Source organism: Quercus robur, chromosome 5 (assembly GCF_932294415.1).
Source record: "Quercus robur chromosome 5, dhQueRobu3.1, whole genome shotgun sequence".
Classification (NCBI taxonomy): domain Eukaryota; kingdom Viridiplantae; phylum Streptophyta; class Magnoliopsida; order Fagales; family Fagaceae; genus Quercus; species Quercus robur.
In genome coordinates, this window is record NC_065538.1 from 67,915,545 (window position 1) to 67,942,158 (window position 26,614).

The 26,614-nt window shown below is 35.2% G+C and overlaps 1 protein-coding gene and 1 pseudogene across 5 annotated transcripts; both read left to right on the forward strand.

Annotated features, from left to right (window-relative positions):
- The first annotated feature begins 465 nt into the window (after positions 1–465).
- Positions 466–25,993, forward strand: LOC126726795 (protein MOR1). 5 transcript variants are annotated; one of them, XM_050432155.1, is made up of 54 exons: positions 466–869; positions 959–1,064; positions 1,151–1,274; positions 2,215–2,294; positions 2,503–2,680; positions 2,798–2,862; positions 3,615–3,697; positions 3,805–3,890; positions 4,037–4,150; positions 5,896–6,015; positions 7,160–7,262; positions 7,518–7,654; positions 8,003–8,068; positions 8,155–8,272; positions 8,372–8,412; positions 9,452–9,523; positions 9,610–9,717; positions 9,803–9,908; positions 11,880–11,992; positions 12,107–12,194; positions 12,349–12,449; positions 12,614–12,721; positions 12,849–12,954; positions 13,032–13,111; positions 13,193–13,342; positions 13,456–13,531; positions 13,757–13,881; positions 13,975–14,085; positions 14,162–14,311; positions 14,462–14,536; positions 14,629–14,710; positions 14,803–14,918; positions 14,998–15,096; positions 15,186–15,260; positions 15,356–15,451; positions 15,542–15,643; positions 15,759–15,860; positions 16,090–16,272; positions 16,344–16,455; positions 17,609–17,685; positions 17,790–17,896; positions 19,468–19,530; positions 19,613–19,745; positions 20,674–20,796; positions 20,952–21,029; positions 21,233–21,391; positions 21,478–21,636; positions 22,363–22,460; positions 22,611–22,767; positions 22,848–22,964; positions 23,270–23,365; positions 23,505–23,576; positions 24,880–25,165; positions 25,275–25,993. In XM_050432155.1, the coding sequence occupies exons 1-54, from the start codon at positions 710–712 to the stop codon at positions 25,544–25,546; spliced, it is 6,114 nt and encodes a 2,037-aa protein (XP_050288112.1). In that variant the 5' UTR covers positions 466–709; the 3' UTR covers positions 25,547–25,993. The 5 variants fall into 5 exon arrangements, with proteins under 5 accessions (XP_050288112.1, XP_050288113.1, XP_050288115.1 ...); XM_050432156.1 differs by having other exon boundaries at positions 19,619–19,745; XM_050432158.1 differs by having other exon boundaries at positions 17,790–17,869.
- On the forward strand, positions 23,006–23,118 carry LOC126731975 (U2 spliceosomal RNA; annotated as a pseudogene).
- Positions 25,994–26,614: the final 621 nt, after the last annotated feature.

Consider the following 26,614-nt stretch of genomic DNA (forward strand, 5'->3'; position numbering starts at 1 on the left):
TTTTTTGAGAATATAGAATTTTTGATTTTCTTAATTCCTAATTTCAAGTACATTAGACAAAAAAATAAAAAGAAAAAAGACAAAACGTTTGTGACGAAACTAGTAAAACTTATAAACTGATGTGATAATGAATGCGGTAGTACCTATAGTAGTACTACTCTTTGCCCCTTTAAAAAATAAGATTAGACAAATATGAATATGTTGTGAAATTGTTATTAATTATTGATGTGATTTTATAAAGAACTAAAAGTTTCAAAACAATGTTTTATTGAATACAAATTATTTTGCAAATTAGTATTTACTTCCAATTCAGGCCCTCTTCTTAATCACGCGCTATGAATGCGCGTGAGAAAAACATTCCCTTGAAACGTACTTTCCAAAATACCATATCTGTCCTCCTCTCTCTTAAAAAAAAAAAAAAACAAAAACAAAACAAAAAGGCTTTCTTCTCTGTTAAAAAAGTTAAAAAACACCGGGCTACCCTTCATCTCTCTTTCTTTCTCTCTCTCTCTCTCTATACTCAAGTTATCTGATCTCGCCGGCACTCGGCAGAGACACTAAAAATAAACACACAAAAAAGAGAGAAATTTTAGGAAAGCGAGTTTCTCATTCCTCATACCTTCCTCTCTCTCTGCATTTTCCATAGATCGATTAATATTGGTCAGTACAACCAACACAGTAAAATAAGCCAAAAAGCGAGAAAACAAAAATGTCTGAGGAAGAGAAATTGTTGAAGGAGGCGAAGAAATTGCCTTGGGAAGATCGATTGCTACACAAGAACTGGAAGGTCAGGAACGAAGCCAATATCGACTTGGCCGCGCTATGCGATTCCATCGCAGATCCCAAGGACTCTCGCCTTCGCGATTTCGGTATGTTTTCGGCTCTTTTGGTTGGTTTTTTAGGGTTTTGGACTCAGATCTGCGTTTCTTCGTTTCTTAATGTTCGATCTGTAATTTAGGTCCGCTTTTCAAGAAGACTGTTGCGGATTCCAATGCGCCGGTGCAAGAGAAGGCGCTCGACGCTTTGATTGCGTTTTTACGAGCTGCCGATTCCGATGGCGCTAGGTCTGTTTGCTTTTTCTCTTTCTTTAGTTTTGGATTGTTTGTTGTTGAAACTTCGTAATTTGGATTGGTATTTGGTAATGTTGAAGGTATGCCAAGGAAGTATGCGATGCAATTGTGGCGAAATGCCTCACTGGAAGGACGAAGACAGTGGAGAAAGCTCAGGCGGCATTCATGCTTTGGATAGAATTGGAGGCAGTCGACCAGTTTTTGGTGCTTTTTCTCTCTTTCTCTCTCGCTATAAGAATTTGCTGCCTTTAATTGTTTTGAGTGCAATGCATGTGTGTTTTTTTTAGTTTAGACTTAATACGTGAACAATAAACAAATGCTTCTTTGTATGCTTTCATTAATCAAGCTGTTCTATAGTATGTTATGGGGTTTGCCATTGCAAGGGTCAATTTATTTGGTCCATTTTCCCATGTTTTATTGTAATGTTCTTCTTTTTTTGATAATTGGGTGAGGAGGGATTTGAACCCAGGACGTTTCCATTGGAAATTCAGGAGGTGTCGGGTTGAGCTACGAGGCTTTTGGCTATTGTAATGTTCTTCTAGTGGCCATTAAATTTGATGCCTTTACTTTCCTTTTTTCTAAAGTTGGAATAACCTGTCCACCATTTGCTCTCTATGTGAATTATCGTACAATGCTTTAGTGATAGTACATTTATAGATTTCAATTCCATTTAGTTGCCACTATTGTGGCGATTTGCTTAAGGCTAGTGTAGAGTCTTGGTTGTTTCTTTATTCTCTCCTTCATGTTTGGAATTCTTAGTGTGCTTTTGTTCCTTTCTTTTAAGTAAAACAATCCTACATTCCCACTGGACTCATTTGAGATAGGTTACACATAATTGTTGTTCTTGTATGCACATTTTTGGCACAGTCAATGGAGCTAAAATATTCTTTGTAGCTCAATTGGCACCTCCTGGTGTTTCCAACAAAGACGTCTAGGATTCTAATTCTCCATTCCCCATTATTGTAACTATTGAATTATCAAAAAATAATAGTTTTTTGGTTGTGCTATTTGAATTGTATAATCAATTTTGGTACTTGCAAGGGGGAAACGTGAATATGATTTGAGAATATGTTCTTAGATGTACAAAATACAACCTTTCTTTTAAATGTAGGTTTTATTAACTTATGGGTCCTGGTAATTGTAGGATGCAATGGAGAAAGCAATAAAGAACAAAGTTGCCAAAGCTGTTGTGCCTGCAATCGATGTTATGTTTCAAGCCTTGAGGTTTGCATATTAAGTTTGATTTTACAAATTATGCATTAGTTCTTTGCATCTCCTCGCCTCCTTAGCAAGAGATGGAGGTAGAGGTCATGGGTTTTATCCCAAGTGTGTATGTGCATTTTGTGTTTGTATTTACCTGTTGATAAACAAAACGTATTATGTTGTTCATTTTTAATAAATAATTTGATGGCATTGTTCTGATTGTCATTAGTGAATTTGGAGCAAAAGTTGTTCCCCCAAAGAGAATTCTGAAGATGCTACCTGAACTCTTTGACCATCAAGATCAAAATGTTCGTGCATCCTCTAAAGGACTGACTCTTGAGCTATGTCGTTGGATTGGGAAAGATCCTGTAAAATCAATACTCTTTGAAAAAATGCGGGATACAATGGTATGGTGTATATCTTGCATTTGTTTTTCTTTTGTTTTGTATCTATAGCTTGTCTATGTTTCTCCTGTTGTTTGAAATTGTAAAAAAACTCTTGTTTTTATTTTTTGGGTGTTGAAGAAAAAAGAGCTGGAGGCTGAACTTGTAAATGTTACGGTCACAGCTAAGCCATCTCGCAAAATAAGGTGAAAGTCCGTTGTGAATAACCACGTTTCTAATTTCTAAAATTTATCTACTTGTGTTATGATCTGGTAACTTCTTTGGCAATTGTTATGATCATATTATGTCTCTAAATGTGTCTTCATGTTGTTCCTTCTATGCCTTTTTCTTGTTTTCTCCCATAAGAATAGGTTGAGGGTGAGGTTGTGGGTCTAAAATCCACTGGGCATGTGTATTCAACTTACCAATCAAAATTATTTTTTTGGGGGAGGGGTGTGTGTGTGGAGTTCCTTACTGATTAATGCATTGCTCATGAGCAGTGGCAGTCCTGCATTGATTTATGTGTTTTTAGATCCTTCTAAAAGTTTAAATCTTTAAATATTTGAACGAAGGGACTTTCTTGGATTGTAGCTTTCCTATTTTCCTTATGTGATGTCCTATGTGAAAATTGGTGTCTATTTGGCTTTACGTTATTTTGTGTAATATGTGTACTTAGGTATTTTTATTTTTTATTTTTTTTATATTAATGTTTTCTTGGAGGTTAGGGGTTAAGTAAACTAAAAAAGGTTTATTTATTTATTTTCTTCAATGCATTTTCATTACCTGTTTGACAAACACTCCTTGTGACTGCATGCCAATTGCACTTTTGTTTAGCATATAATTGTTTATGCATTATTTATCTCAATAACTGTTCTTTTTTAGGAATTGTATCAAAATTGAAGTGAGAATATTGTTGGTTCCTTTTTATGGATGGGATTAATTGTTATATGCTTATTAGATCTGAACAAGATAAAGAGCCAGAGCAGGAAGCTATATCTGAAGTTGTGGGCCCTGGTCCGACTGTAGAATCTTCAGATGATGGTATGTGTTGTCCCTGCAGCATCCTTGAACATGCTTTCCATTGAAACATGTCAGCACCATAGCAATGTTACTAACATATCTTTGTTCTTGATATTTTCGATTGACAGCTCCGCAAGAAATAGACGAGTATGAGCTTGTTGACCCTGTTGATATATTGACTCCTCTTGAGAAGTCTGGATTTTGGGATGGAGTGGTCAGTGCTCCGTATCAATCTCTCTTTTTGGTCACAGTTAAACATATTTTGTTGGGCTATATGGGGGGTTAATCTTCTCATCAAATGGTGCAAATTTTGATGTTTTGGAGCTTAATGATTGTTTTAATGTTGTATCTATTTTTCAGAAAGCTACCAAATGGTCAGAACGAAAGGAGGCTGTAGCGGAACTTACCAAGCTTGCCTCAACGAAAAGAATAGCACCTGGTGATTTTACAGAAGTTTGTCGAACATTGAAGAAGGTGGGTTAAAATTATTTAGTTGAAGTAATTGAGTCTTCATTTTTATTCAGTTTGAGATTGTTCCTTTGTATTGTCGTTTGGGCTTGATTATGGGTACATTTTATTCAGGCTAAAATGCAGTTTACACCCTTCAAGTTTGGGGTTGCTTCTAAATTGGCCCCTAATCCATGTAAACTTGCAATTTACACCCTTGAATATCACAAAAATGTCACTTAATGGGCAAATGAATGTAAAAATAACTGGGTTATGACAGTGGATTCTGCCCATACTATGTATTCCTGGATGTGCTTGTACTTTCACATCTTTGATTTGAGGTTCCAATGGTTGTTTAAACTAGACTATAAGGTCAAAACTTTCAAAGCATATTGGCTTAATTTACAAAGAAAAGATTTCAAGTAATCAAATCTCTCTATTTGTATTGATCTTGTTAGTAGAGTCATGAATAGGCAATTGTGGTTCAATTATGAAGTCCAATATACTAAAAAGGTATTACACCTAAAAAATGGTTTTACATGCCACTCATAAAAGAAAATTTACGGACCACTTAGCCAAAAAACACTGCTGATAACTTTAAATTATTGATTTAAAAAAATTGAGCATCTAAAGGTATATGCCCTTTATTACTTTTCAAAAAAAAGAAGACAAAGTTAATGCGTATGCCTTAGTACATGTGCATATATATATATTTATGGAAAGTATTATGGATGTGTGCGCATGTGTGTATTCTTTTTTGCACACAATTGAGGGGCCCATCAAATTGCTATGAGTAAATTTGAGTCAATGATCCTACTGCAAGGTTAAAAGGGCACCATTCTAGATACTTGGTTGGGAGATCTACAACCTACCACAATGGGGATTATAATTAAGGTTCTAAAATGAATTTTAGATGATGAAAATCGCTCTATATGCCTCTCACTTGGGACAGGGTTGTGAATTCCCTTTGTGATCAGCAAATTGGTTGGGTGGCTTGCTCAAACTTGTTTTTTTTTTTTTTTTTGGTTGACAATTCAATTGATACAACAAGTGAAGGAGGGGTTTTCAGTTTTGAACCCTGGTTCTACTTATAAAGGAGACCAAGCAATGCCATTGAGCTACAAGGCTCTTGTTGGTGACTCTTATTAAACTTATCGTGTGGTTTTTAGTTTTGGGTGCAATTTTGGCAATTTGGAGAGTGAAGTAAAAGGTTAAATAAATATAGGAAAACCATAGACAGGTAGTGATCTGAATTAAGTAGTTACCTTTTCACAGTAGTTGTACATGAGTTTTGTTGGCAGCAGTGAAACCATGCTCACCATATTTTGAATTAATCTTTTTGTTTGCTCATTGCATTTTACATGTAAAAATTATTTCTTTCTTTTTCTCACATTGCAGTTTAGAGGTTAGAACTTAAATTCTTTGAATCATGAATGATATTTTTCTATATACAGTTTATTTGAGGGAAGATATTGTATTGTGGAACCCTATTGGTTTAAAATGACGATGCCTATAAAGACTGCAGTGTCAACATCATAGTTGATGGCATTTGATTTGTATTTGTTTGCATATGATTTGAAGGGTTTTAAAATTTCAATGTGTGTTTGGTTAGCTAGAATTTATTATTTGATTGCTCAAAAGTTGGCAGGTTGATATGCTATGCATATGCTGTTTTATAATTTTTGACATGTTGCTTTGTTTCTGAACAGCTGTTGATGCAACTAATAATTGCCTTGCTAAGTTAAAGTTTCACTGATTGTTTTTTCATGCAGCTTATTACGGATGTGAACATTGCTGTTGCAGTTGAAGCTATTCAAGCTCTTGGCAATCTTGCCCGTGGTCTTAGATCGCATTTTTCTGGGAGTTCACGCTTTTTATTGCCAATTCTTCTTGTAAGTACAATTATGTAATTCTAAAAAAAGGAAAACTAAAGTTAAAATGTCTATAATTTGTGTGTATCCCTTGTTGCATCTCAAGTTGTTCCAAATGATGCACTATTCTATTATGAAAGAAGGGAATATATTATTATAGTATGATTGCATCCCCCCCCCCCCCCCCTCTTTTTATCTTTTGCACTTTTTTTTTTCCCTTATAATGAATCTACTTAGAAACTGAATTGCTATATTCTTCTGATGTCTTATTGTTTTTGCGAATTATTTTGTGTCATCTTGTGGCAGAGTGTTGATCATAAACTAAAGGCGTCTTTGGTTATTGAAAATCTCTTGTTTTCCTCTTTGTTTGGTAATTTGAAAATGAAAACAGTTTTGTGAGAAGAAAAAGAGATGAAACAAGGGTCCTAATGTGTAAACAATGAACAGAAATTTTCACATTCCCTAGAAATAACAAATAGGAAATGCAAAAATGTTATAGGTGCAAAAGCTCTCTCTTTGAGCAAGGAGGGTGTTCCAATACTTTGACTGAGCAGGACATGGTTCCCTTGTGAAAGTAATAATGAAAGGGAAGCCCTGATTAAATATGATCAACATTGCCTATATGACTTGAAACCAAATGTACCCTGATATATTTGATGTGTAACTGGAAGTGCTATAAGGAAATAGGATTGGTTCTCTTGTTAACCTTCGTGGTAGGTCTTGGTCAGTTGTTTCTTTTTTTTTTTTTTTTTTTGATAGGCAGGTCTTGGTCAGAAATTTTATTTTCTAGTCGTAGCAATGGGTCACTTGGATGCTCCCTGGAACTGTAAATGATTTTTTTTATGCTACCTTTACAATTGCCTTTGCTGTTTGTATTTTTTTTTTTACTGATTATATCTTGCAAAAGACGTTGAGGTAAAAGAGTGAAAATACGCAATTCAAAATCTATAAATCTATTTATATGTTACATTTTTTAAATTGAGGAAAACTATTTTCTTGAGGAAAATTTGTCCATTTGTGGTCGTCAATATCTCTTTAATAAGTTATCTTATGTTTATTTTTTTTTAAAGGTTTTTGTGAACCCTATTCAAGAACAGAATCATTTCCTTTTGTTGCTATGCCTGAACAAGTGGCTGCTGATATAACAAATATTTTTCTTTAACAGGAAAAACTGAAAGAGAAGAAGCCTACATTGACGGAAGCACTTTCTCAAACTCTCCAAGCAATGCACAAGGCTGGGTGCTTAAATCTTGTTGACATTGTTGAAGGCAGGTTTTATTATGTTTCATTCAAAAATCACTTCCATTATCTCTGTTCCCAATAAATTCATCTTTCTTTACTTAAAATAATTTTTTGGTTGCCTTTCAAATTGGTTTAGTTCTGAATGTTGATTAAAGAGAAGAAGTTACAGTTTTTGGAGGTGGTTGCATGAAAAAATAATGTGTCTTCATGTTTCATAAATTACATGTGGTTGGTGGTAATTGTGAATTAATGTTGATTGTAATGAATGGTATTTATTGCAGATATTAGGACTGCAGTAAAAAACAAAGTGCCTTTGGTGCGATCTCTAACCTTGAACTGGGTTACATTTTGTATTGAAACAAGCAACAAGGCTGTTGTTCTAAAGGCGCACAAGGATTATGTACCCATCTGTATGGAGGTTAGTGCCTGTGGTCTTACCTGTGTTTTATTTTTCTGGCTTTTAGTAACATGTGCTGTTTTAACTTGAGATCTATGAATAAGAGGATTTAATTCTATATTCTTAATGTCTGGGATTGCCAGTCCTTTGGTGCTTCCATTATGGTCTGATACAAGTGTTGCTCCTTTGCTTGGACATGATATGGATTGTTATTTACATTTCTTCTTCCCTTTGCTAATGCCTTTCTGAGTCATATATGGATACAGAGTTGTGCATAGTCATTGATAAGATTCGTTTGGGACTTTCCTCTGCTACAATTTTTATGGTTTCTCATTTATGTGTCTGAAGAAAATATTTTGGTTTGTGTAGAGCCTCAATGACGGGACCCCTGATGTGAGGGATGCAGCCTTTTCAGCCTTGGCAGCAATGGCTAAGGTAGTACTGTCAACCTTTTATAGTGTGAATAAATAAAATATGAAAACTACTGTTATTTTCAACTTCACTTGTTCATTCATTTTTAGTTGGTTGGCATGAGGCCTTTGGAAAGGTCATTGGAGAAACTTGATGATGTTCGGAGAAAGAAGCTTTCTGAAATGATTGTGGGTTCTGAAGCTGGTGTGTCCACTAATACGAGCTTAGGTTTGTAAATTTTTTGTACTTCAAGTGGATACCAATTTAATCTAGTGTTTATCTTTAGAGGTTTCTCTTTCTTACTTATACCTTATCCTTGTGTGTCAGTCACAGTCCAAACTTCAGGTGGAAGCATGCCCTCTTCAGTGGTGAGTTGATACTTGATTTTTTATTAAAGTTTCATGCTTTGCATATTTAATGCCTTTCACATATGGTACATTAATGAAATTTGATTGTTACACTAGGTTATTTAATGTGTTATGGTTCCATATTTTTATCACATTTGGGACTTGCATTAACTGCATTTGCATCAAAAGCTAAGTGAGAAGACAAAACAGAGGAACTATCATGGGATGGGCTTGCATTAGGAGTTTTGGAACTTCTTACAATCTACATAGGCGTACATAGTCATCCAATCAACCATTAGCATGAGTGGAGAGTATATATATATATATATATATATATGTAGAGTATAAATGCCAAATATAAAACAAGATGGAAGTTCCTTCCTACTGTAATGTATACATCAATGAAAAAGGGGTCCTCTTCATTTGAAATGGATCCATTTTGTGCTTTATATTAACTATTACAAATCTGAAGGTGTATTTAGTGCCACACTATTTACCATTTTAAATAATGGGGCACTTTGGCCATTCTTAGATCTAAAGAATAAAATTTTAATAGTGAAATGGATTCTTCATTTTAAGTGAAATGGAGAGCATACTGTTCCCACATGAACAATTTTTAATTCTATTTGTGCAACATCTCAAATTTATTAATTGTACTGCACTGAGTTACATAGGGTTTTCTTTTCCTGTTTCCAACAATTTTTTTTTTTGATAAGTATCCGTTTCCAACAATTTTGAAAACAATACTGGGGCATATTTATTTAGCCCTCCTGCTGTACAGATTCTTTTGACAAATTTTATGGCAAGCCCTTTTGTTTCCGTAAGTTCTTATAATAAATATTGTCTGAGATCCCATCTGTTCAACACTTCTAATGTTTACCAAGTTTGATATACAAAAGTTGCATCTTGTTATAGTTACTAAAAAAATGCATCTTGTTATATAAGTAGCTACTTACAAGGTTTTAGATGTTACGCTGATCCAATTTTTGTGTGTTGTCGATGTTGATTATTCCTATATTTAGATTACTAGCTTAAGATGTCATTCTTGAATAAATTGCAGGCTTCCGAAGGTGCATTTGTGAGAAGGTCAGCAGCTAGCATGCTTAGTGGGAAGAGGCCTGTCCAGGCAGCTGTGAGTGCTTGTCTGTGTCTCTTGGTGCTTAATTTACTTTATATCACCAAGTATTTCCTAGTTGACTTGTGCTGGTACTTTGATAGCCTGCTATAAAGAAGGGTGGCTCTGTAAAACCGGGTGCTAACAAGAAAAGTGATGGAACTGGACAACAAAAATCTTCCAAACCAATTGAGCCTCCTGAAGACATTGAGGTAAATCAATGATTTGTTTGTGAATACTCTATTCTGATTTTTGCAAGGACTTTGTTAACTGCCTTTTTTTCCTTCAAATTTACAGCCAGCAGAAATGAGCCTTGAAGAGATTGAAAGCAGATTAGGTTCTATTCTACAGGCAGACACTGTTTCTCAATTGAAGAGCACTGTATGGAAAGAACGACTTGAGGGTTGGTTATCTTCTCTTTCAACTCTTTTTATTGTGCTATTATTTGGCAGGTCATTTGTCGATGTATCTTGCATGGATGTTCCTTGTGATGTATCTTTTTGGGCTAGTCATATATTAATCTTCCCTGGCTGCATCGCTTAGATTCCCTCTAGATTTGCATTGAGCTTTAGTTGCCTTTTATTTTTTCTCATTTAGCATCGCTTTGATTTTTCTTTTTCTTTTTTTGTTGGGGGCTAGGGGGGAGGGGGAAGGTAAGGTATGGCCCCTTTCAACTTTTTTTAGCATGTGGTGCTAGAGATAATAATGAGATTGGTTTACTGGGGATTGTAGATTAAGCAATTTAGTTTCTTGTAATCAATTACATTATCCTTTGCTACCATTCTGGTTCATGCTGTTTTATCATGGTAAACAATACAACATCCCATTTCAAGTCCTGTTTTCTGAGTTTCATTTTTCATTCAGTGTCCATTTGGTATTAGATTATAAGCCAGCTTTTTAGCTTTTAGCTTTTATGTACAGTTTTTTAAAACCTCACTTTTTATTACATTTTTAAAGTACAAGTGTACTTTAGTACACTTTCAGCAAAAAACTAAATAAGTTATTACCAAACGGGCGCTCAATTTCATTTTACACCTTGTTTGATAAAATGGAGGGGGAGGGAAGGGAATAGAAAGGGAGGAGGTAAGAGGAAAATAAAGGGAGGTGAAAGGAGAGTATTTTTCCTTCCAAGTATTTGGTTTGCAAGGGAGGAAGAAAAGGAAAAAGAATCATCATGTGGGTCCCACTCATACACTCCTTTCCTCTCTTTCCTTCAAATCAGGGAGGAAAGAAAAAGGTGGGTGTGTAAGGAAAATTGGTTGCCCCATTTCTCTCCAATCAAATGATGGATTTCTGTTATCCTCCTTCCCTTTTATGTCTTCTTTCCTTTCTCTCCATCTTCCCTCAAACCAGACATTGCTTTAGGCCATTAGTGTTTCCTGCATATGTAATTTCTTTATCTTGTAAATTCTTGTAATGGGACCCTCCTCTCTATTAAATTATTATTTTTGTTTCTACTGAGTAGTTTTATTATCCTATAAATTCTTAATGGGTCTATTCTATAAAGCTTTCTATATCTAGTGGGTAAATGTATTCAGTCAAGTCGTTAGGACAGATGAGTGCATGGATGTTTATTGTAATTTTGCAAATGAAGGCTTGGGTTCTAAAACATGCTTGAAAAAAAAAAAAACCTAAATTTTGCATTGGTTTGGGTGTACACGTAGCTTGCCTAGGCTATATAATGAACTGATTTTTGTATTAACCAGTAATATGATCCAAGTTGGTTCTAATTGTTAATAAAGAATTCAGGTAAGAACTAGTTCCTTATTTTTGCGAAAGTTCACTAAACAAAAAAAAAAAAAAAAAACGTAAATTCCATTCCCCTTGGGACAAAAACAAACTTATCAATTTTTTTTTCTTCAATTAAATACTTCATCATGACATGGTTTTATGGTTTGCTGAAGCTGAACTCCTGCCGTATTATTTGATGTTGTGATTCTGGATTTTAATCAAGGTTGAAAGATTTATTTGTATAATTGTAAGTTTAAACTTTAAACCTTAGAAGTTTTAATTAATGAATTTTATTGACCTATAAAAAAAGGATGAAATCTGAGAAGTAACTAGTATTTATCCTTATGCCTTTCTTTGTATATAATTGACATGAACCTAACTTGTTGCACTCCAGTTTTTTAATTGGCTGGTTTTGATTTTGCGAGCTTGGAACTATCAAATGACTTCTGTACCATCATTTACTGTTTATGGTGCATGCCATGGACCCTGGTAGGATTTATGTTGGCTAAAAACTGCAGTGATTGTTTTGTACAATAGTAAAATTTAGAGGCCATGCACTGTGCATTTACCTTGTGGGAAACCTGGTTTGTCAACTGAGGTTCTTGATTGAGTGTATGGTTACTAAATTTAAGTTTTATTGCAGCAATTTCCTCATTGAAACAACAAGTGGAAGGTTTACAGGGCCTTGACCAATTTGTAGAGATTTTGATTCGTTTACTTTGTGCTGTGCCGGGTTGGAGTGAAAAAAATGTTCAGGTACTTAAGGGTTCTGCTCTTTCAGGTTGACAGATTCATCTGGTGCTTTCTCCTCCCCCCCTTTTTTTTTTTGGATTCAAAAATTACTATAGCCTTTAATTGTTCGTAATGCAGGTTCAGCAACAGGTTATTGAAGTTATTACTTACATAGCTTCTACAGCGAAAAAGTTTCCAAAGAAATGTGTAGTACTTTGCTTGTTGGGTGGGTATTGTTTTCATTTTAGTAGTAGTAGCTAGCTTCATGGTTGTGTTTGCTTTCCAATTTCTATGGTCAATATGCTGTTTTTCCTTGTGGCTGAATTGATTTTTGTCAAGTCAACTTTAACCTTAGCTGGAGTTATTCATCTAATTGACAGGTATAAGCGAACGGGTAGCAGATATCAAGACCCGTGCTTATGCCATGAAATGCCTTACTACTTTCTGTGAAGCAGTAGGTCCGGGCTTTATTTTTGAAAGAGTAAGTATACTTTTTACTTATATAATTTCTGTTAGCATCTGCATATATGTATGCATATGAAGAATTTATACTGTAGCAAATATAAACAATGCCCTATGTTCATTGGCATTAGATTTATTTTGATGTTGGTCTAAAATGATTGTTGCAAATTGTGGTTTTTGTAGCTTTACAAAATCATGAAGGAGCACAAGAATCCTAAGGTTCTCAGTGAAGGAATATTGTGGATGGTGTCAGCTATTGAGGACTTCGGTGTATCACATTTGAAACTTAAGGTTTTTCCTGATATTTTAACATAATTATCAAGTTGTGTCTTTGTTTTGTTTTGTCTCTCATGGTTTTTCAATAATAAACTGTAATATTATCATTAATTAAGTTGACACTAACTGTAATTTTTTACAGGATTTAATTGATTTCTGTAAAGAAACTGGACTACAGTCTAGTGCGGCTGCCACTAGAAATTCTACAATTAAGCTATTGGGCATTGTGCATAAATTTGTTGGTCCAGGTGACTAATCATTTTATTTGGAACTGTCCATCTGCCTGTGTTTAATTTAATAAATTCTGAAATGTATTCCACTGCAGATATTAAAGGGTTTCTTACGGATGTTAAACCTGCACTGCTTAGTGCGCTTGATACTGAGTATGAAAAGAATCCCTTTGAGGTACATCAAGTTTGTGTTATAATGCCAGAAATTTGTTTATTGTTTGTGGATTACTAATTGTCCTCATATATCATCCTTCAGGGTGCTTCTGCAGCTCCAAAGAGGACTGTTAGGGCATCTGAGTCCAATTCGTCTGTATCAGTTAGTGGGCTCGATGGCCTGCCACGTGAAGATATCAGTGGAAAGATCACCCCTGTGCTACTTAAGAGCTTGGAAAGTACTGATTGGAAGGTTTGATTATTTGTATATGTTGACACCAGTTTGATTTGTCATTCTTCTGGTTGCAGTCAATGTTTAGTTAATAGTTAGAAACATTTCATTTATGGAATTTTTCCACATTCCAGGTTCGTTTGGAGTCAATTGAAGCCGTGAATAAGATTTTGGAAGAGGCAAATAAGCGAATTCAACCAACTGGAACAGGTTTGATACTACTGTCATTTGTTCAAGTGCTTTTAAAATAATCAAAACCACTGCTCTGTCTGTGTCTCTCTCTCTCTCTCTCTATTTTTCCGTCTCTCAGTTAATGTCTCATGGATTAGAGGCTGTTGATGTTGCTCTGTCCTTTTACAATAAGCTTGCATATTTGCCTTTTTGTTTGCAAAGACGGTTAATCTGCTTAAATCTTTTTTGCTATTTGACTGCCAGTTGAGTTATTTGGGGCCCTTAAAGGGCGTCTATTGGACAGCAACAAAAATTTAGTCATGGCGACCTTAACGACTATTGGTAGTGTTGCCTCTGCAATGGGACCAGCTGTTGAGAAGTCCAGCAAGGTTTGTTGACCACTTTTTCAGCTGTTAGTAAATCTTAATGTGCTTCTCGCTTTTTAGAAACTTGAATGTTATTATGAAATTGTTTTATTACAGGGCATTCTGTCAGATGTTTTGAAATGTCTTGGTGACAATAAGAAGCATATGAGAGAATGCACTTTGACTACCTTAGATTCCTGGCTTGGTGCTGTTCATCTTGATAAAATGGTAACTGTTTATTTTCTGATGTTTTAAAAGTTAATATGTTTTTCTGTCAGGTGTGGTAACTGTAATTTCATTGTAGGTTCCTTACATCACAGCAGCATTGACAGACACAAAGCATGGGACAGAGGGGCGTAAGGATCTTTTTGATTGGTTGACGAGGCAACTCTCTGGATTAAGTGATTTTTCTGATGCAATACATCTGTTGAAACCAGCATGTTCTGCTATGACGGTATTTTATTTATTTATTTAAATTTAGGAAAGTATATTCAGTCATTTCTTGGCTCAAACGTTTCCTGATTATAACTTGTGCAAATTGTTCATTTCTTTTTTGTTAAAAATTTTCCCTTCAAAATTATATGTATGGTTGGATTTTTCTCAGGATAAATCATCAGATGTTCGAAAGGCGGCAGAGACATGCATTAATGAAATTTTGAGAGTTAGTGGACAAGAGACGGTAAGTCTGCTTGGTAAATTCTGGTGCTTTTTCTAATTCATCTGAGGTATGATTGGTGCCTGAACATTTTCTTGATATAATTTTTTGTTCAGGTTGAAAAGATTCTTAAAGATCTACATGGACCAGCTTTGGCTCTTGTTCTTGAACGGCTGAAACCTGGTGGGGCTTTCCAAGGTGGGCTTTCTGGTAGCTCGGCTGACTCTTATTTTTTTAATTCTTTTTTTGGGTTGGTCATGCTTTATTCTAATGTGACATCCTTCTCTTAGAATCCTTTGATTCAGCGAAAGCAATTTCAATGGGGCCAACATCCAAATCCAGCTCAAGGGTTGGAAAATCTACTTCAAATGGTGTAATGAAGCCTGGAAACAGAGCTATGTCCTCGGTATGTAATATTGTCTTATCTTGGATATTCTTTTGAAATGTAACGGCAATATTGATTGTGTGTTTCATGTTCTGGAAAGAGAGTCGTTGCAACGAAGGGGTCAAGGACAGAGCTATTGTCTGTTCAAGATATAGCTGTCCAGTCACAGGCATTGTTAAATGTCAAGGACTCATCTAAGGTATGTTGGCTAGAATATGAAAGGTTGAAACTGGTATAAAATCTAAGGCATTGATAACTTAGCTGTCATTTGGAATGGCTTATATGCAGGAGGATCGGGAGAGAATGGTAGTTCGTAGGTTCAAGTTTGAAGAGCCACGTATAGAACAGATTCAAGATCTTGAGGTTTATAATTGTATAGTGTTCATAGAATGATATCTTGTTTTCCCCTTTTTGCCACCATGTTGTGTTTGATCTTTGAAAGCATGCTTTGGATGCAGAATGATATGATGAGGTACTTCAGAGAAGATTTACACAGGCGGCTTCTAAGTACAGATTTTAAGAAGCAAGTGGATGGGCTTGAGATGCTGCAGAAGGTGTTTTGCTTTCTTACATCCTTGAGTATTTGAATTTTATTTGAGAATATGAAGGTCTGTTTTTATATGGATCTTCTATAAACATTTCAGGCGCTTCCATCCATGACAAAGGAAATTATTGAAGTTTTGGATATACTTCTGAGGTGGTTTGTGTTGCAGTTCTGTAAATCGAACACAACATGCCTTTTGAAGGTGGTGTACTTTTCCTTTCTTCATTATTGTTGTTTCCCCTGATTATTTGTTCCTTGTATGTAAATTTGTTGCATCTGTTATGTAAAATATTACTTCATTCTGTTGACATGAACAGGTGTTAGAATTTCTTCCCGAACTTTTTGATACCTTGAGGGAGGAGGCCTACTCTTTGACTGAATCTGAAGCAGCCATATTTCTTCCATGCTTAGTTGAGAAGGTTCATTATATTTTTTTATTAGAAGAATTGGTTGCATATATAAACATCATCTGTAATTTGGTTAATATCCTTCTAAAAAATTCATGGGATATTATTTTTCTGTCATTGGGTTATTTCTGTATTGCTGGGTTTAGAGCTTTTTCAATGTGGTGTGTTATATGCCATCATCTGCTCCGTGAAGTTTAAAATGGTTATGGCAGAGAATGCTGAACTTTATATTGTGCTGCAGTCAGGGCATAATATTGAGAAAGTACGAGAAAAAATGCGGGAGCTGACCAAACAGATTGTAAACATATATTCTGCATCAAAAAGTTTCCCTTATATTTTGGAGGGTTTGCGATCAAAGAACAACCGTACTCGGATAGAGTGTGCTGATCTTGTTGGATTCATCATTGATCATCATGGAGTTGAGGTAAAAGTAGAGAATTTTGTGCTGCTTTTTTTTTTTCAGTTCTAATGTGCTTACATTTCATCTTTGAACAGATTAGTGGGCAATTAAAATCATTGCAAATTGTTGCGGGCTTGACTGCAGAACGAGATGGTGAAATTAGGAAAGCAGCATTAAATACGCTGGCTACTGGCTATAAGATTCTTGGTATGTCATGATATGTACTCATTGTAATGCTTCATGATTTTTAATGGGATTTTGGATTTATAAAAGTCATGCCTCAAGGAATGTAATCTTTTTGAGTAGAATTCATTTCTGATTGTGATTTTTTTAAAACATTTTTTTTTTTTGGTTATGTTAATGTGTGTGATTAATGTATCAGCTTGGAGGGAGAGGTAAAGGGGGGAAGGTTTGGGGGGGTGGGGTAGTGTGGGAATTGCTCCAATTTGAAATAGATTCAAACTGCTTCCTCTTCCTTAATAAAATTATTTTTGATAATTCAATAGTTTCAATAGGGGAGGGGGAATTTGAACCCTGGGTGTTTATGTTGGAGACACTAGGAACTGCCAATCAGTTGAATTACAAGACTCTTGGCTATGTAATAAATTTATTTACTAATGAAAAAGAAAAGGCAGATTCATAGGGCATGTGGAGTATTTGATCTTTTATGTGTTTACTTGTCATACTTTGTAGTTGAGGCAATTGGTGTTAAATTTCAGCATCCCTTGTCCCCAGGCTCTTTCTGTCTCAAAAATTCTCTTTGACACCCCCCGATTTAGGATCTCTAAGAATTCAGCACCAAATTAGATTTCTTGATGAGATCTTGAGGGTTCTTGAATAGGGTTTGATGTGTTTATGTAGTTTTAGGTAATAAGATGATTGGATCTTGAATATATTTGATGGCTTTTTGGTATTAAAAAGTTATTAGAACGAGAAATATGGAAAGATAAACACTAGGCAATCACACCTAGGTTTCTTAAGAAATCACACTTAGTTAGGAGAAGGCAATAACACTCTTGAAGCTTAAAATAGGCTGTTGGAATTTTACCTAAATTAATCTCACTGTGAATGTTATTGACTACAATAAAGCCTTTACATAGGCCTTAAAAATTGATTAAATAGAAAAAACACCGAAGTGAACAATAAGACCCAATTCAATTTAAACTAACTAAGCAGGGTTCCAAGAAAGCTCTCCATCATCTAAAACATTCCAAATTAATGCTTGAGCTCTATAATTGGCTTTCCCTTGCCTCATATAATTGGCTTTCCCTTGGCTTTCAGTTACGTTCCCCCCATCACCCCCACCCTCTTCCTGCTCCTTGGCTGTTGCTGAGCACCATTTATTTTCCAAATTTTGTAGGTGAGGACATATGGAGATATGTCGGGAAGCTAACAGATGCGCAGAGAAGCATGCTAGATGATAGATTTAAGTGGAAGGTGGGTATATATTTATTTTTTATTTATTTTTATCTGTGCTAAAAGGTATTTATTTATTCTGTCCTGTTTCTGTTTTTTCCATTAACCTGGATGCATTTTATCAGGTTCGAGAGATGGAAAAGAAGAAGGAAGGTAGGCCTGGTGAAGCTAGAGCTGCTTTAAGGCGTTCTGTCAGGGAGAATGGGTCTGTACCTGCTTTTAATGCTTGGATGTACATGTCTCTGTACCATTTACAGAATAAATTGTCATTCCTGTTTCTTGCTTCCATTCTTGCAAATTTTGTCATGTTAATTAATTAGTGTGTGTGAACTGAGATGTATTTGGCTTTCAACATTTATGCTTGTTGGTTACTGTATCTTGTTTGTGTACCCTTCAGGTTTGCGTTTCTGCTGGCTTAACTTAAAGCTTAAGTTGTCATTATTTTAATAATACTATTGCTTTCTTTTAATATATATTTTTTTTGATAGGTAATCAGAAATTTATTAATAAAGAGAAAAAAGAAAAGAAAAGTACAAATTGTTCATGATGATGAACAACAAGAAAAAAAACAAACAATCACAGCAAAACAAGAAATCAGGAAACTAAGCTAAGTGAAGACATAAACTCAGAGAGAGAAGAACATTCAGTAAAACCCCAACACCGAGACCACTCCCAAAGACTACGTTGGCATAAAACTTTTAACTCGTCCAATGTCTTCTCATTATCCTCAAAAGGAACGACGATTTCGTTCCAACCGCACAATCCACATTAAACACCCTGGAACCAAATTCCAGATGTCTGAATTATGTTTCCCGAGCCACTGATGCCAACAAGATAACAAACCCGCCACTGATCCTGGCATAACCCAATGAATGCCAAAGGCCTGAAGCATAAAAGTCCAAAGGGAATGAGTAAGAGGGCAATGAAGAAGAAGATGGTCTACCGACTCCCCATCACAACAACACATACAACACCAAGTAGCCAACGGGCGACCCCTAAGCATTAGATTGTCCAAAGTGAGGATCCGACCATGAGTAGCTGTCCACAAAAAGAACGCCACTCGCCTAGGAATCTTTGGTTTCCAAACACCCTTCCAAGGACATTTGCATGAGTTGAGACCTGTTGCTTCTTTTGATACTTTTATGTCTAAGATCCTTGCTTGAATTTTTAAGGAGATTTGGGATTTAGCTTGTAGCTCTTTTATGTATTGTTTAGATTTTTGTAACTTTAGATGTTAGTTCTTTGATGATGCTCATGTATACTCTCCATGTTCTAGGGGCCTAGGGCCTCTCCTTTTTCGTTTCTAATAAAATTCATATTACTTGTTATACCAAGAAAAGGATTGAAGGAAAGAATTTTGATGATGTTTCATACAATTCTTGTCATAATTCTTACAAATTTTAACTAAGTTTTATTTTGATGCTTATACATGGTGTTTACTATTTCTTCAATTGGAACCCCTAACTTCCATTGCTCATTCCTTTATGAGGCAGAAGGGTGTTCTAATTAGGCTTAAGTACTTATTTATCTTTTTTTTAAGGAAAAAGGATTAGGAAAAGAAACAATTGGCTACTATTTAGCAAAGTTCTGCTCATAGTTCTTGCAATTTTATAAAGTTCATCTGCTATCTGCTATTTATTCAGTAAGAAGGATCAGAAGCATACTAGGAAATTTTTTTGTTTAACTAAGGGAAACTTTTGTGTAAATATTATAACCATGAATGCAGTAATTAGCTGTAGTAGCTTTGTGGCTGCCTTGAGATTGTCTTAAACTTTCAACCCTGTTTTCTCTATTGATTAACAGGTCTGATGTGGCAGAGCAAAGTGGGGAAGTTTCACGATCTGTTTCAGGCCCAATAATTACAAGGTACAATATGTACTTAATAAACTTTTAGCTGTTTTTATGGTTATGCAGAGTGCATTTTTGTCATGGTGCTAATACGTTTCAGTTCCAGGAAAAACTATGGCCATACTGAACTTCTCGTGGACCAACAGTTGTTGCCCCATACCCTTGCTAGTGCCAATGGCCCCACAGACTGGAACGAAGCTCTGGAAATCATTTCTTTTGGTTCTCCTGAGCAGGTATCCAACTTATATTGTGTTGAGATTTTCTCTGTTGATTGAATTAAACTCTTCCAATAAACTAAGATGATTTCTGTGCGCATTGACACATGTATGTAATAAGCTCCGTCGCAGAGTTTTTCTATTGGTTAATTATGAAAAATTTCCTCAATTATCTGAAATTTGGCTGGGAAATTTTAAAATTTCCTCTATATAGATGAAATATGTTGTTGGAAAAGTATTGCAGGAGTACTTGTATTGTATGCTAATATAATTGATTATTTATAGTGTATATTGTAGCTGCTAGACCTTTTGTGCTAGAGTGACATTTCTCTTTTTCTTAAGGTCTGGAGTTTTACAAGGGGGTTGTGGAGTTGTCATGCATTCTTTTGTTTGGTGAAAATATTGTAAAAAAGCCACCTTGTCATTCACAGGATTCTAGTTTTTTGTATATTAATGTGTCACTTGTTGAATTTCTATAGTGGAATAACCCTGTATTTCCTTTTTATTAAAATTCTCAAATGATCTATAAATATAAAATATTCCACAACAAAATGTCCAGATGAAGATTTTCAAAGATTGTGGCTTTCTCTGAACCTAAACTTCTCTAGTTGAACATTTTTAGTTGATTACATACTGGATTTACTTGCGGCCTTGTTGGCTGTATTTGTTGTGATTTGAGTTGCAGGCCTTCTCTTGGATTTTTTCCATTTCAATTTTATCTCTTCTAGCAGCTAACATGTTAGATATGTGACTTGAATTTCCATAACTGGTCCAGTGTGATCCCTTTAGTTGTTTAGGCCTGATGTTTGTTCTTTTTAAGCTGCAATTCTCTTGGATGTGCATGTCTTTTGCAAATATACAGGCATATCCAATCTGTTTTGTATGTACATGAAAATTTCAACTTTAAAAAGTAGGTTCTGAGATTTGAAATATGCATGTGTTGCAGTCTGTTGAAGGAATGAAAGTTGTGTGTCATGAGTTGGCACAAGCCACTAGTGATCCAGATGGCAGTGCAATGGATGAACTTGTGAAGGATGCAGATAGGCTGGTTTCTTGCTTGGCTACCAAGGCAATTACATCTATCATTATGTCATGATGTTACCCCCCCCAACCCCTGCTTCCCCCTTGCCTCCCCTCTCTTTTCTTACACTCCTGTTCTCTCCTGAGTAAATATTCTTAATAAAATCTTATATTCTCTGGAAAATGTATTTTCTATCCTAACAGGTAGCAAAGACTTTTGACTTCAGTCTGACCGGCGCCTCTTCAAGGTCTTGTAAATATGTCCTGAACACGCTCATGCAGGTAATTTTCCATCCAGCCTGATATTTTACTTTATGCTCCATTTAATGCAAGTTTAGGTTTGGTCACGTTTTTTCCACCCTAATAGAAGATGGGTTATGTAAGACTCTTAATTTTCTCCTCCCCTTTTATCTTCTTTTCAACCAGACTGCGTTTAGTAGTTATTCTTTTTTCAACGTACTAATGATATCTGGACTTTTCTGCAGACGTTTCAAAATAAAAGACTTGCTCATGCTGTCAATGAGAGCACTCTTGACAGTCTCATCACTGAGCTTCTGCTTTGGCTTTTGGATGAAAGGGTTCCCCATATGGATGATGGAAGCCAACTCCTCAAAGCTTTGAATGTTTTGATGCTTAAGATTCTGGTTAATATTTGCGTGATAATACATCTGTATTGCAGTTGCTTTTTTGCATCTGTTATATTAGCTTTACTAAGAGATTGTATGTACAGGATAATGCGGATCGAACTTCATCATTTGTTGTCCTGATTAATCTCTTAAGCCCTTTGGATCCCTCAAGATGGCCTTCACCTGCATCAAATGAGTCCCTTGCTTCAAGAAATCAGAAGTTCTCTGATTTGGTTGTTAAATGCTTAATCAAACTTACAAAGGTAACTTCTCATTTATTACCTTGGTTTCTTTGTCTTTCAGTCTATTTTACAACAAGAAGAAGATAAATTATAGTTTTATTAGATTTGTGGGGAAGGGGAAGGAAAGGAATAGGTTCAGGTGTCTTAATGGGTAAGGGCAATTTCATCAATCCAATGGTTTTTCTAAAAGCTCAGATTTATCATTTGACACAGAAATTCAGCTTTAGGGGAGCACATAAAAAAACTTTTTAAACTTACCAGATGCCTGTAATTTTTTTGAAAGAGCTTTAGGGCCCTTAAAGTGCTTTAAGGGGTCTGTCGGTCTGGTAATGCAATACTGACAGGCCCTCACAGATTTCGCAGAGTCCTCAGTAGGAATTCATTTATGCAACAGTTGCTGAATTCTTCACTTGTTGAAATTGTTAAATGTTTGTCCTTGGTAATGCCTTGCACTTGTTTTTGGCTGAACAGTCAGTGTGACAACTATATCCGATGAATTTGAACACTTGTTATACTGTATTTTTGGTTTCTCCCGGAGAAGATCATTTGTAATTGTCAAGAGACCGTGGCTAAAAAATTGTTTAAATAGTTTAATTATTGAAATTCTATGGATGGAGTGAAATTTATGGAGGAAAATTTGTTACTAATTGATGAAGCATCGGTATTACTTGTTTTTAAATGTTTCTTTTTCTGATTTATGCTCAGATATTTTTGGATTTGTCATAGTTCTGCTTCCATGTTGTACAGGTTCTTCAAAGCACTATATATGATGTTGATCTTGATCGCATCCTTCAAAGCATCCATTTATACTTGCAAGACTTGGGGATGGAAGAAATCAGGAGGAGGTATCCGCCTTGTATATATGTCGTGTTTCTTGCTCTCTTTAATACATATTTATGTACTGCAGTTAAATTTTATTCTTTTCCCCTTTACCCAATAGGAACTGATTTCTTTTCTCCTTTTTTCTGCTATCTTAAAAACTTACACAACAAAAGAGCTGGTGCTGATGACAAACCGTTACGAATGGTGAAAACTGTTCTTCATGAACTAGTGAAGCTTCGTGGAGCTGCAATAAAGGGTCACCTTTCTATGGTTCCTATTGATATGAAACCTCAGCCAATTATTCTTGCCTACATTGACCTTAACCTTGAGGTTGTTATCCAGTAGGACAATAAGCTTTTCTAGATATATTTATTATTTTTACTTGTCTTTCTTACACCTTAATGTTGCAGACTTTAGCTGCGGCAAGAATGTTGACCTCATCAGGTCCTGGGGGCCAAACTCATTGGGGTGATTCAGCAGCCAACAATCCATCCTCTGGCACTCATTCTGCTGATGCACAGTTGAAGGTATCATTTTGCTCATTTTCTAATGCTTAATATTCAATCACAATACCTTTCTGCCTTTTGGCTAAGATCAAGTGTAGTATCTGTTCTTATCAGTTTAATATCTGATATATGGGTCATCGGCCCACACTATTAAAAAAATATTCAATCACAAATTTGTGGTTGTCCTTGATATTTCTAATATTATGTTCTATAAATTCCTCTCCTGTGTTCACTTGTTTTTCTGTTTCTCTTTTTGTGACTCAATGATGATTCGTTCCACCCCCTCCCCCCTTTTCTTTTTTTCTTTTGCTCTCTCCAATTTACAGCAAGAACTTGCTGCTATATTCAAGAAAATTGGTGACAAGCAAACATGCACCATTGGTCTATATGAGCTATATCGCATAACTCAACTATACCCAAAGGTAAGCATTTGAGTCTGGGCTTTCCATTTGGAAGATGTATACTTGATAATCCTTTTATTTTTTGGATGGTATCAAAAGTCAGTTACAATCGTGTTTGATTACCTGGCTAAAGTTTTTTTTTTTTTTTTCCTGATTTCAGGTTGATATATTTGCTCAGCTCCAAAATGCTAGTGAGGCATTTCGCACATACATTAGAGATGGTTTAGCTCAGGTTTTGTATTATCATCTTACACTAATGAATTGTTTAGGTATTCCTTAAGAAAAAATTGTAATGTAAAATTGTAGGTGCACAAACATTAGTGGCGGCTCCAGGATTTTTTGCAGGGGGTTCAACAATAATAGAGCAAGAAATTTGTCATGGGAGTAAATAAAAAATAAAATGATATTTTGTTTTTCTGTACATACAACTTCCATATTATATACAATAATCTAAAATAGTATTCTAAATATAATTCAGTATATAATACAACTATATTGTACAATAATATAAAAAAGTTATTAATAGTTTTAAAGATTAGTAAGACAACAAATATAATTAAATAATTAATCATACATTTTTGTCAAATTAATATCAACTTATTATATTTATATGTATTATCAATTAAATAAAAATATATGATAAATAAGAATACTAACACACCTAAGAGTAGAACTAGGAGTAATGTGAAACAAAGAAAAAAAATAGTAACTAAAATAAGCTTTTGCTTTTGAAGTGTATGTTTTTTTTTTAAGAATCATGTATGGCTTTTTAATCATACATGCGATCGCTTTCTTGGAATTTAAGCAAGCACTAAAAAATTATTGGACTTGAAAATCTATAGAGTATTTATCAAACAATTTGATCAAATAAAGAGAAAAACTAAGAAAATACAGAAGAGAGAAAGAGAGATAAAGAGAATGGGAAAGAATCACAATTGTAGATAGAGATATATTGGTTGTAACAGTATTGTAATTTTTTGCTTATGGAGAAAAAAAGTGCATGAAAAAACAGCTTCATTTTGTTGTCAATAGTAAAGTAAGCCAGAGTCCTGCAGAGTATATACATATATATTTTTAACAAATGAGCAAAAATGAAACTTTTTTTTTAAATGATATTCAATACACATTACTTTCACAAAAATTTTATAGCAAAATCTAGGTGGCAAGTTGTTAATGGTAGGTGAAAAGTGATGTTAATTATGGGTCCAAATAAAAACTAGTTACAACTTGCCATATAACATTTATTGTGAAAATATTGTGAAAGTAGAATTAAGATGATCATATTCAAATTTATTTAAGTTGGGTTTAAATAAAATTTAGGATCAGGGTGTTCAAATTTTTATTTTAGGGGGTCAAAATAAAAGTTAAAAAAAATTATATATATATTAAAAAAAAAAATTGACAAGTCGGGGTTCATTTGAACCCCCTGGCTTGAACATAATGCCGCCCCTGACAAACAGTGCTTGCACATGCAGACAGGGTGGGAGAAACAATTGAAAACATTTGTGTAATCAGTTGGTTTTGCCCTTCTACAGATGGAGAAGAATGCAGCAGCTGGAAGGACTCCCTCAAGTTTGCCAATGTCAACCCCTCCTCCATCAGCCTTAACAATTTCTTCGCCTGAATTTGCTCCTCTCTCCCCTGTACACACAAATGCTTTAAATGATGCAAAATCCTTGAATATTAAATCTGATCCAACAAACTTTAATCTACCACCTTCATATATTGAGGACAACAGGGCCATGAATGCCCTTACTTCTAGGGGAATCACCTCAGAGAACTCATTGGGGGACCAAAGAAATGACAGATTTATAACTGGAGGTAATTTATACTATTTGTAGGTTTTTTTTTTTTTTTTTTTGGTTGTGTTTTACACTTATAGATTAAGAAAAAAACTAAGTGGAAAACGTCAACGTCATGGAAACTGCAGTAAACAGTGGGACATTAGATGCAATCAGAGAAAGGATGAAGAGCATGCAAATAGCAGCAGCAGCTGGTAACCCAAACACAGGAAGCAGGCCTCTAATGTCCATGAATGACAACTCAAGCCAGGGACTTTCTAGTCAAATTCCCCATGCATCAGACTGCTCTGGTGTAGAGAATACGGTGCAGAGTGGGGTTCTTCCTATGGATGAGAAAGCGTTGTCTGGGCTTCAAGCCAGGATGGAGAGGCTTAAAAGTGGGTCAATTGAACATGTGTAGAAAAACAATTGGAGTAAAGAACGAGTATTTTGTCATCTTATTCATCACCCTGCTTTGTAAATGGATTGAGAGCCAGAATGCATTGAAAGGCAGTTGCCTCCAGTACATATATAGTTGGGATCTGTATTGAGTTTCCCCTATCCAGTTGATGTCATGGCAACCTTCGGTTTAGTTGCAGAGCTCTGCGGAAAGTAGCACTTTTTGGCCAGTGCTAATGACTTTTAACGTTTCTGCGTATAATTGTATATTGTAGTTAAATATTCTTTTTGCAGATGTGCCTGATTTTCTTTTATTTAAAACAAGTGTACTAACTCCTTAGTGCAGTTTGAGTATAAATTTCTGTATTTGATGTGTTATTTCTGGCACAAGGAAATTTTGATTGAAATGAACAGTGATGTATACAAATTATTCTTCCAAGTAATGGCCAGCATTATCTTGCATTGAAAATCATGAGTCAGCAGGCGAATGAAGTTATTGCAAGCTATGATACATTATGTCTTGCCTTTTTATTAGTTTGTGCACGAGCAATATTGCACGTGACATTATTTAGTGATTGTGTGCTTGACTTGTGCATATAGCATTTCTCTTGTTTTGTTGCCTAGTTATATAACTTGTAAGACCCCAGCCCCAAGCTATTTACGATATTTTACGCTCATGATTTGAAAGTATATTCTTGAGCTCAACCCGAGCTTTTCTTTCCTCCATAAGCAAAGGACACTGGTTCTTGAGCTCAACCTAAGTTTTTTCTTTCCCTGAGCATTGGACACTAGCGTGGTACAAGTTAAATAGGAGACTACCTCTAAACCATCGTGATTTAGTATACTGTGGGAATTGGCTGCTTGACTAATATTCCTAGAGAGATATAATGTGTATGCAACACAAGTGTTGTGTAGAATGCACTTGGTTTGATAATTACTTTGGGTGGGTTGTATACTTGAGGTGTAAACTGACAATTACAAAATTTTACTCCCAAAGGGCCAGGTTAAGCATTTAAGGAACATGTCAGCTGTAGCTCAGAACTTGAAGATTGTTGGCATTGTTTACTATTTTGGTCTACATTGAACATTT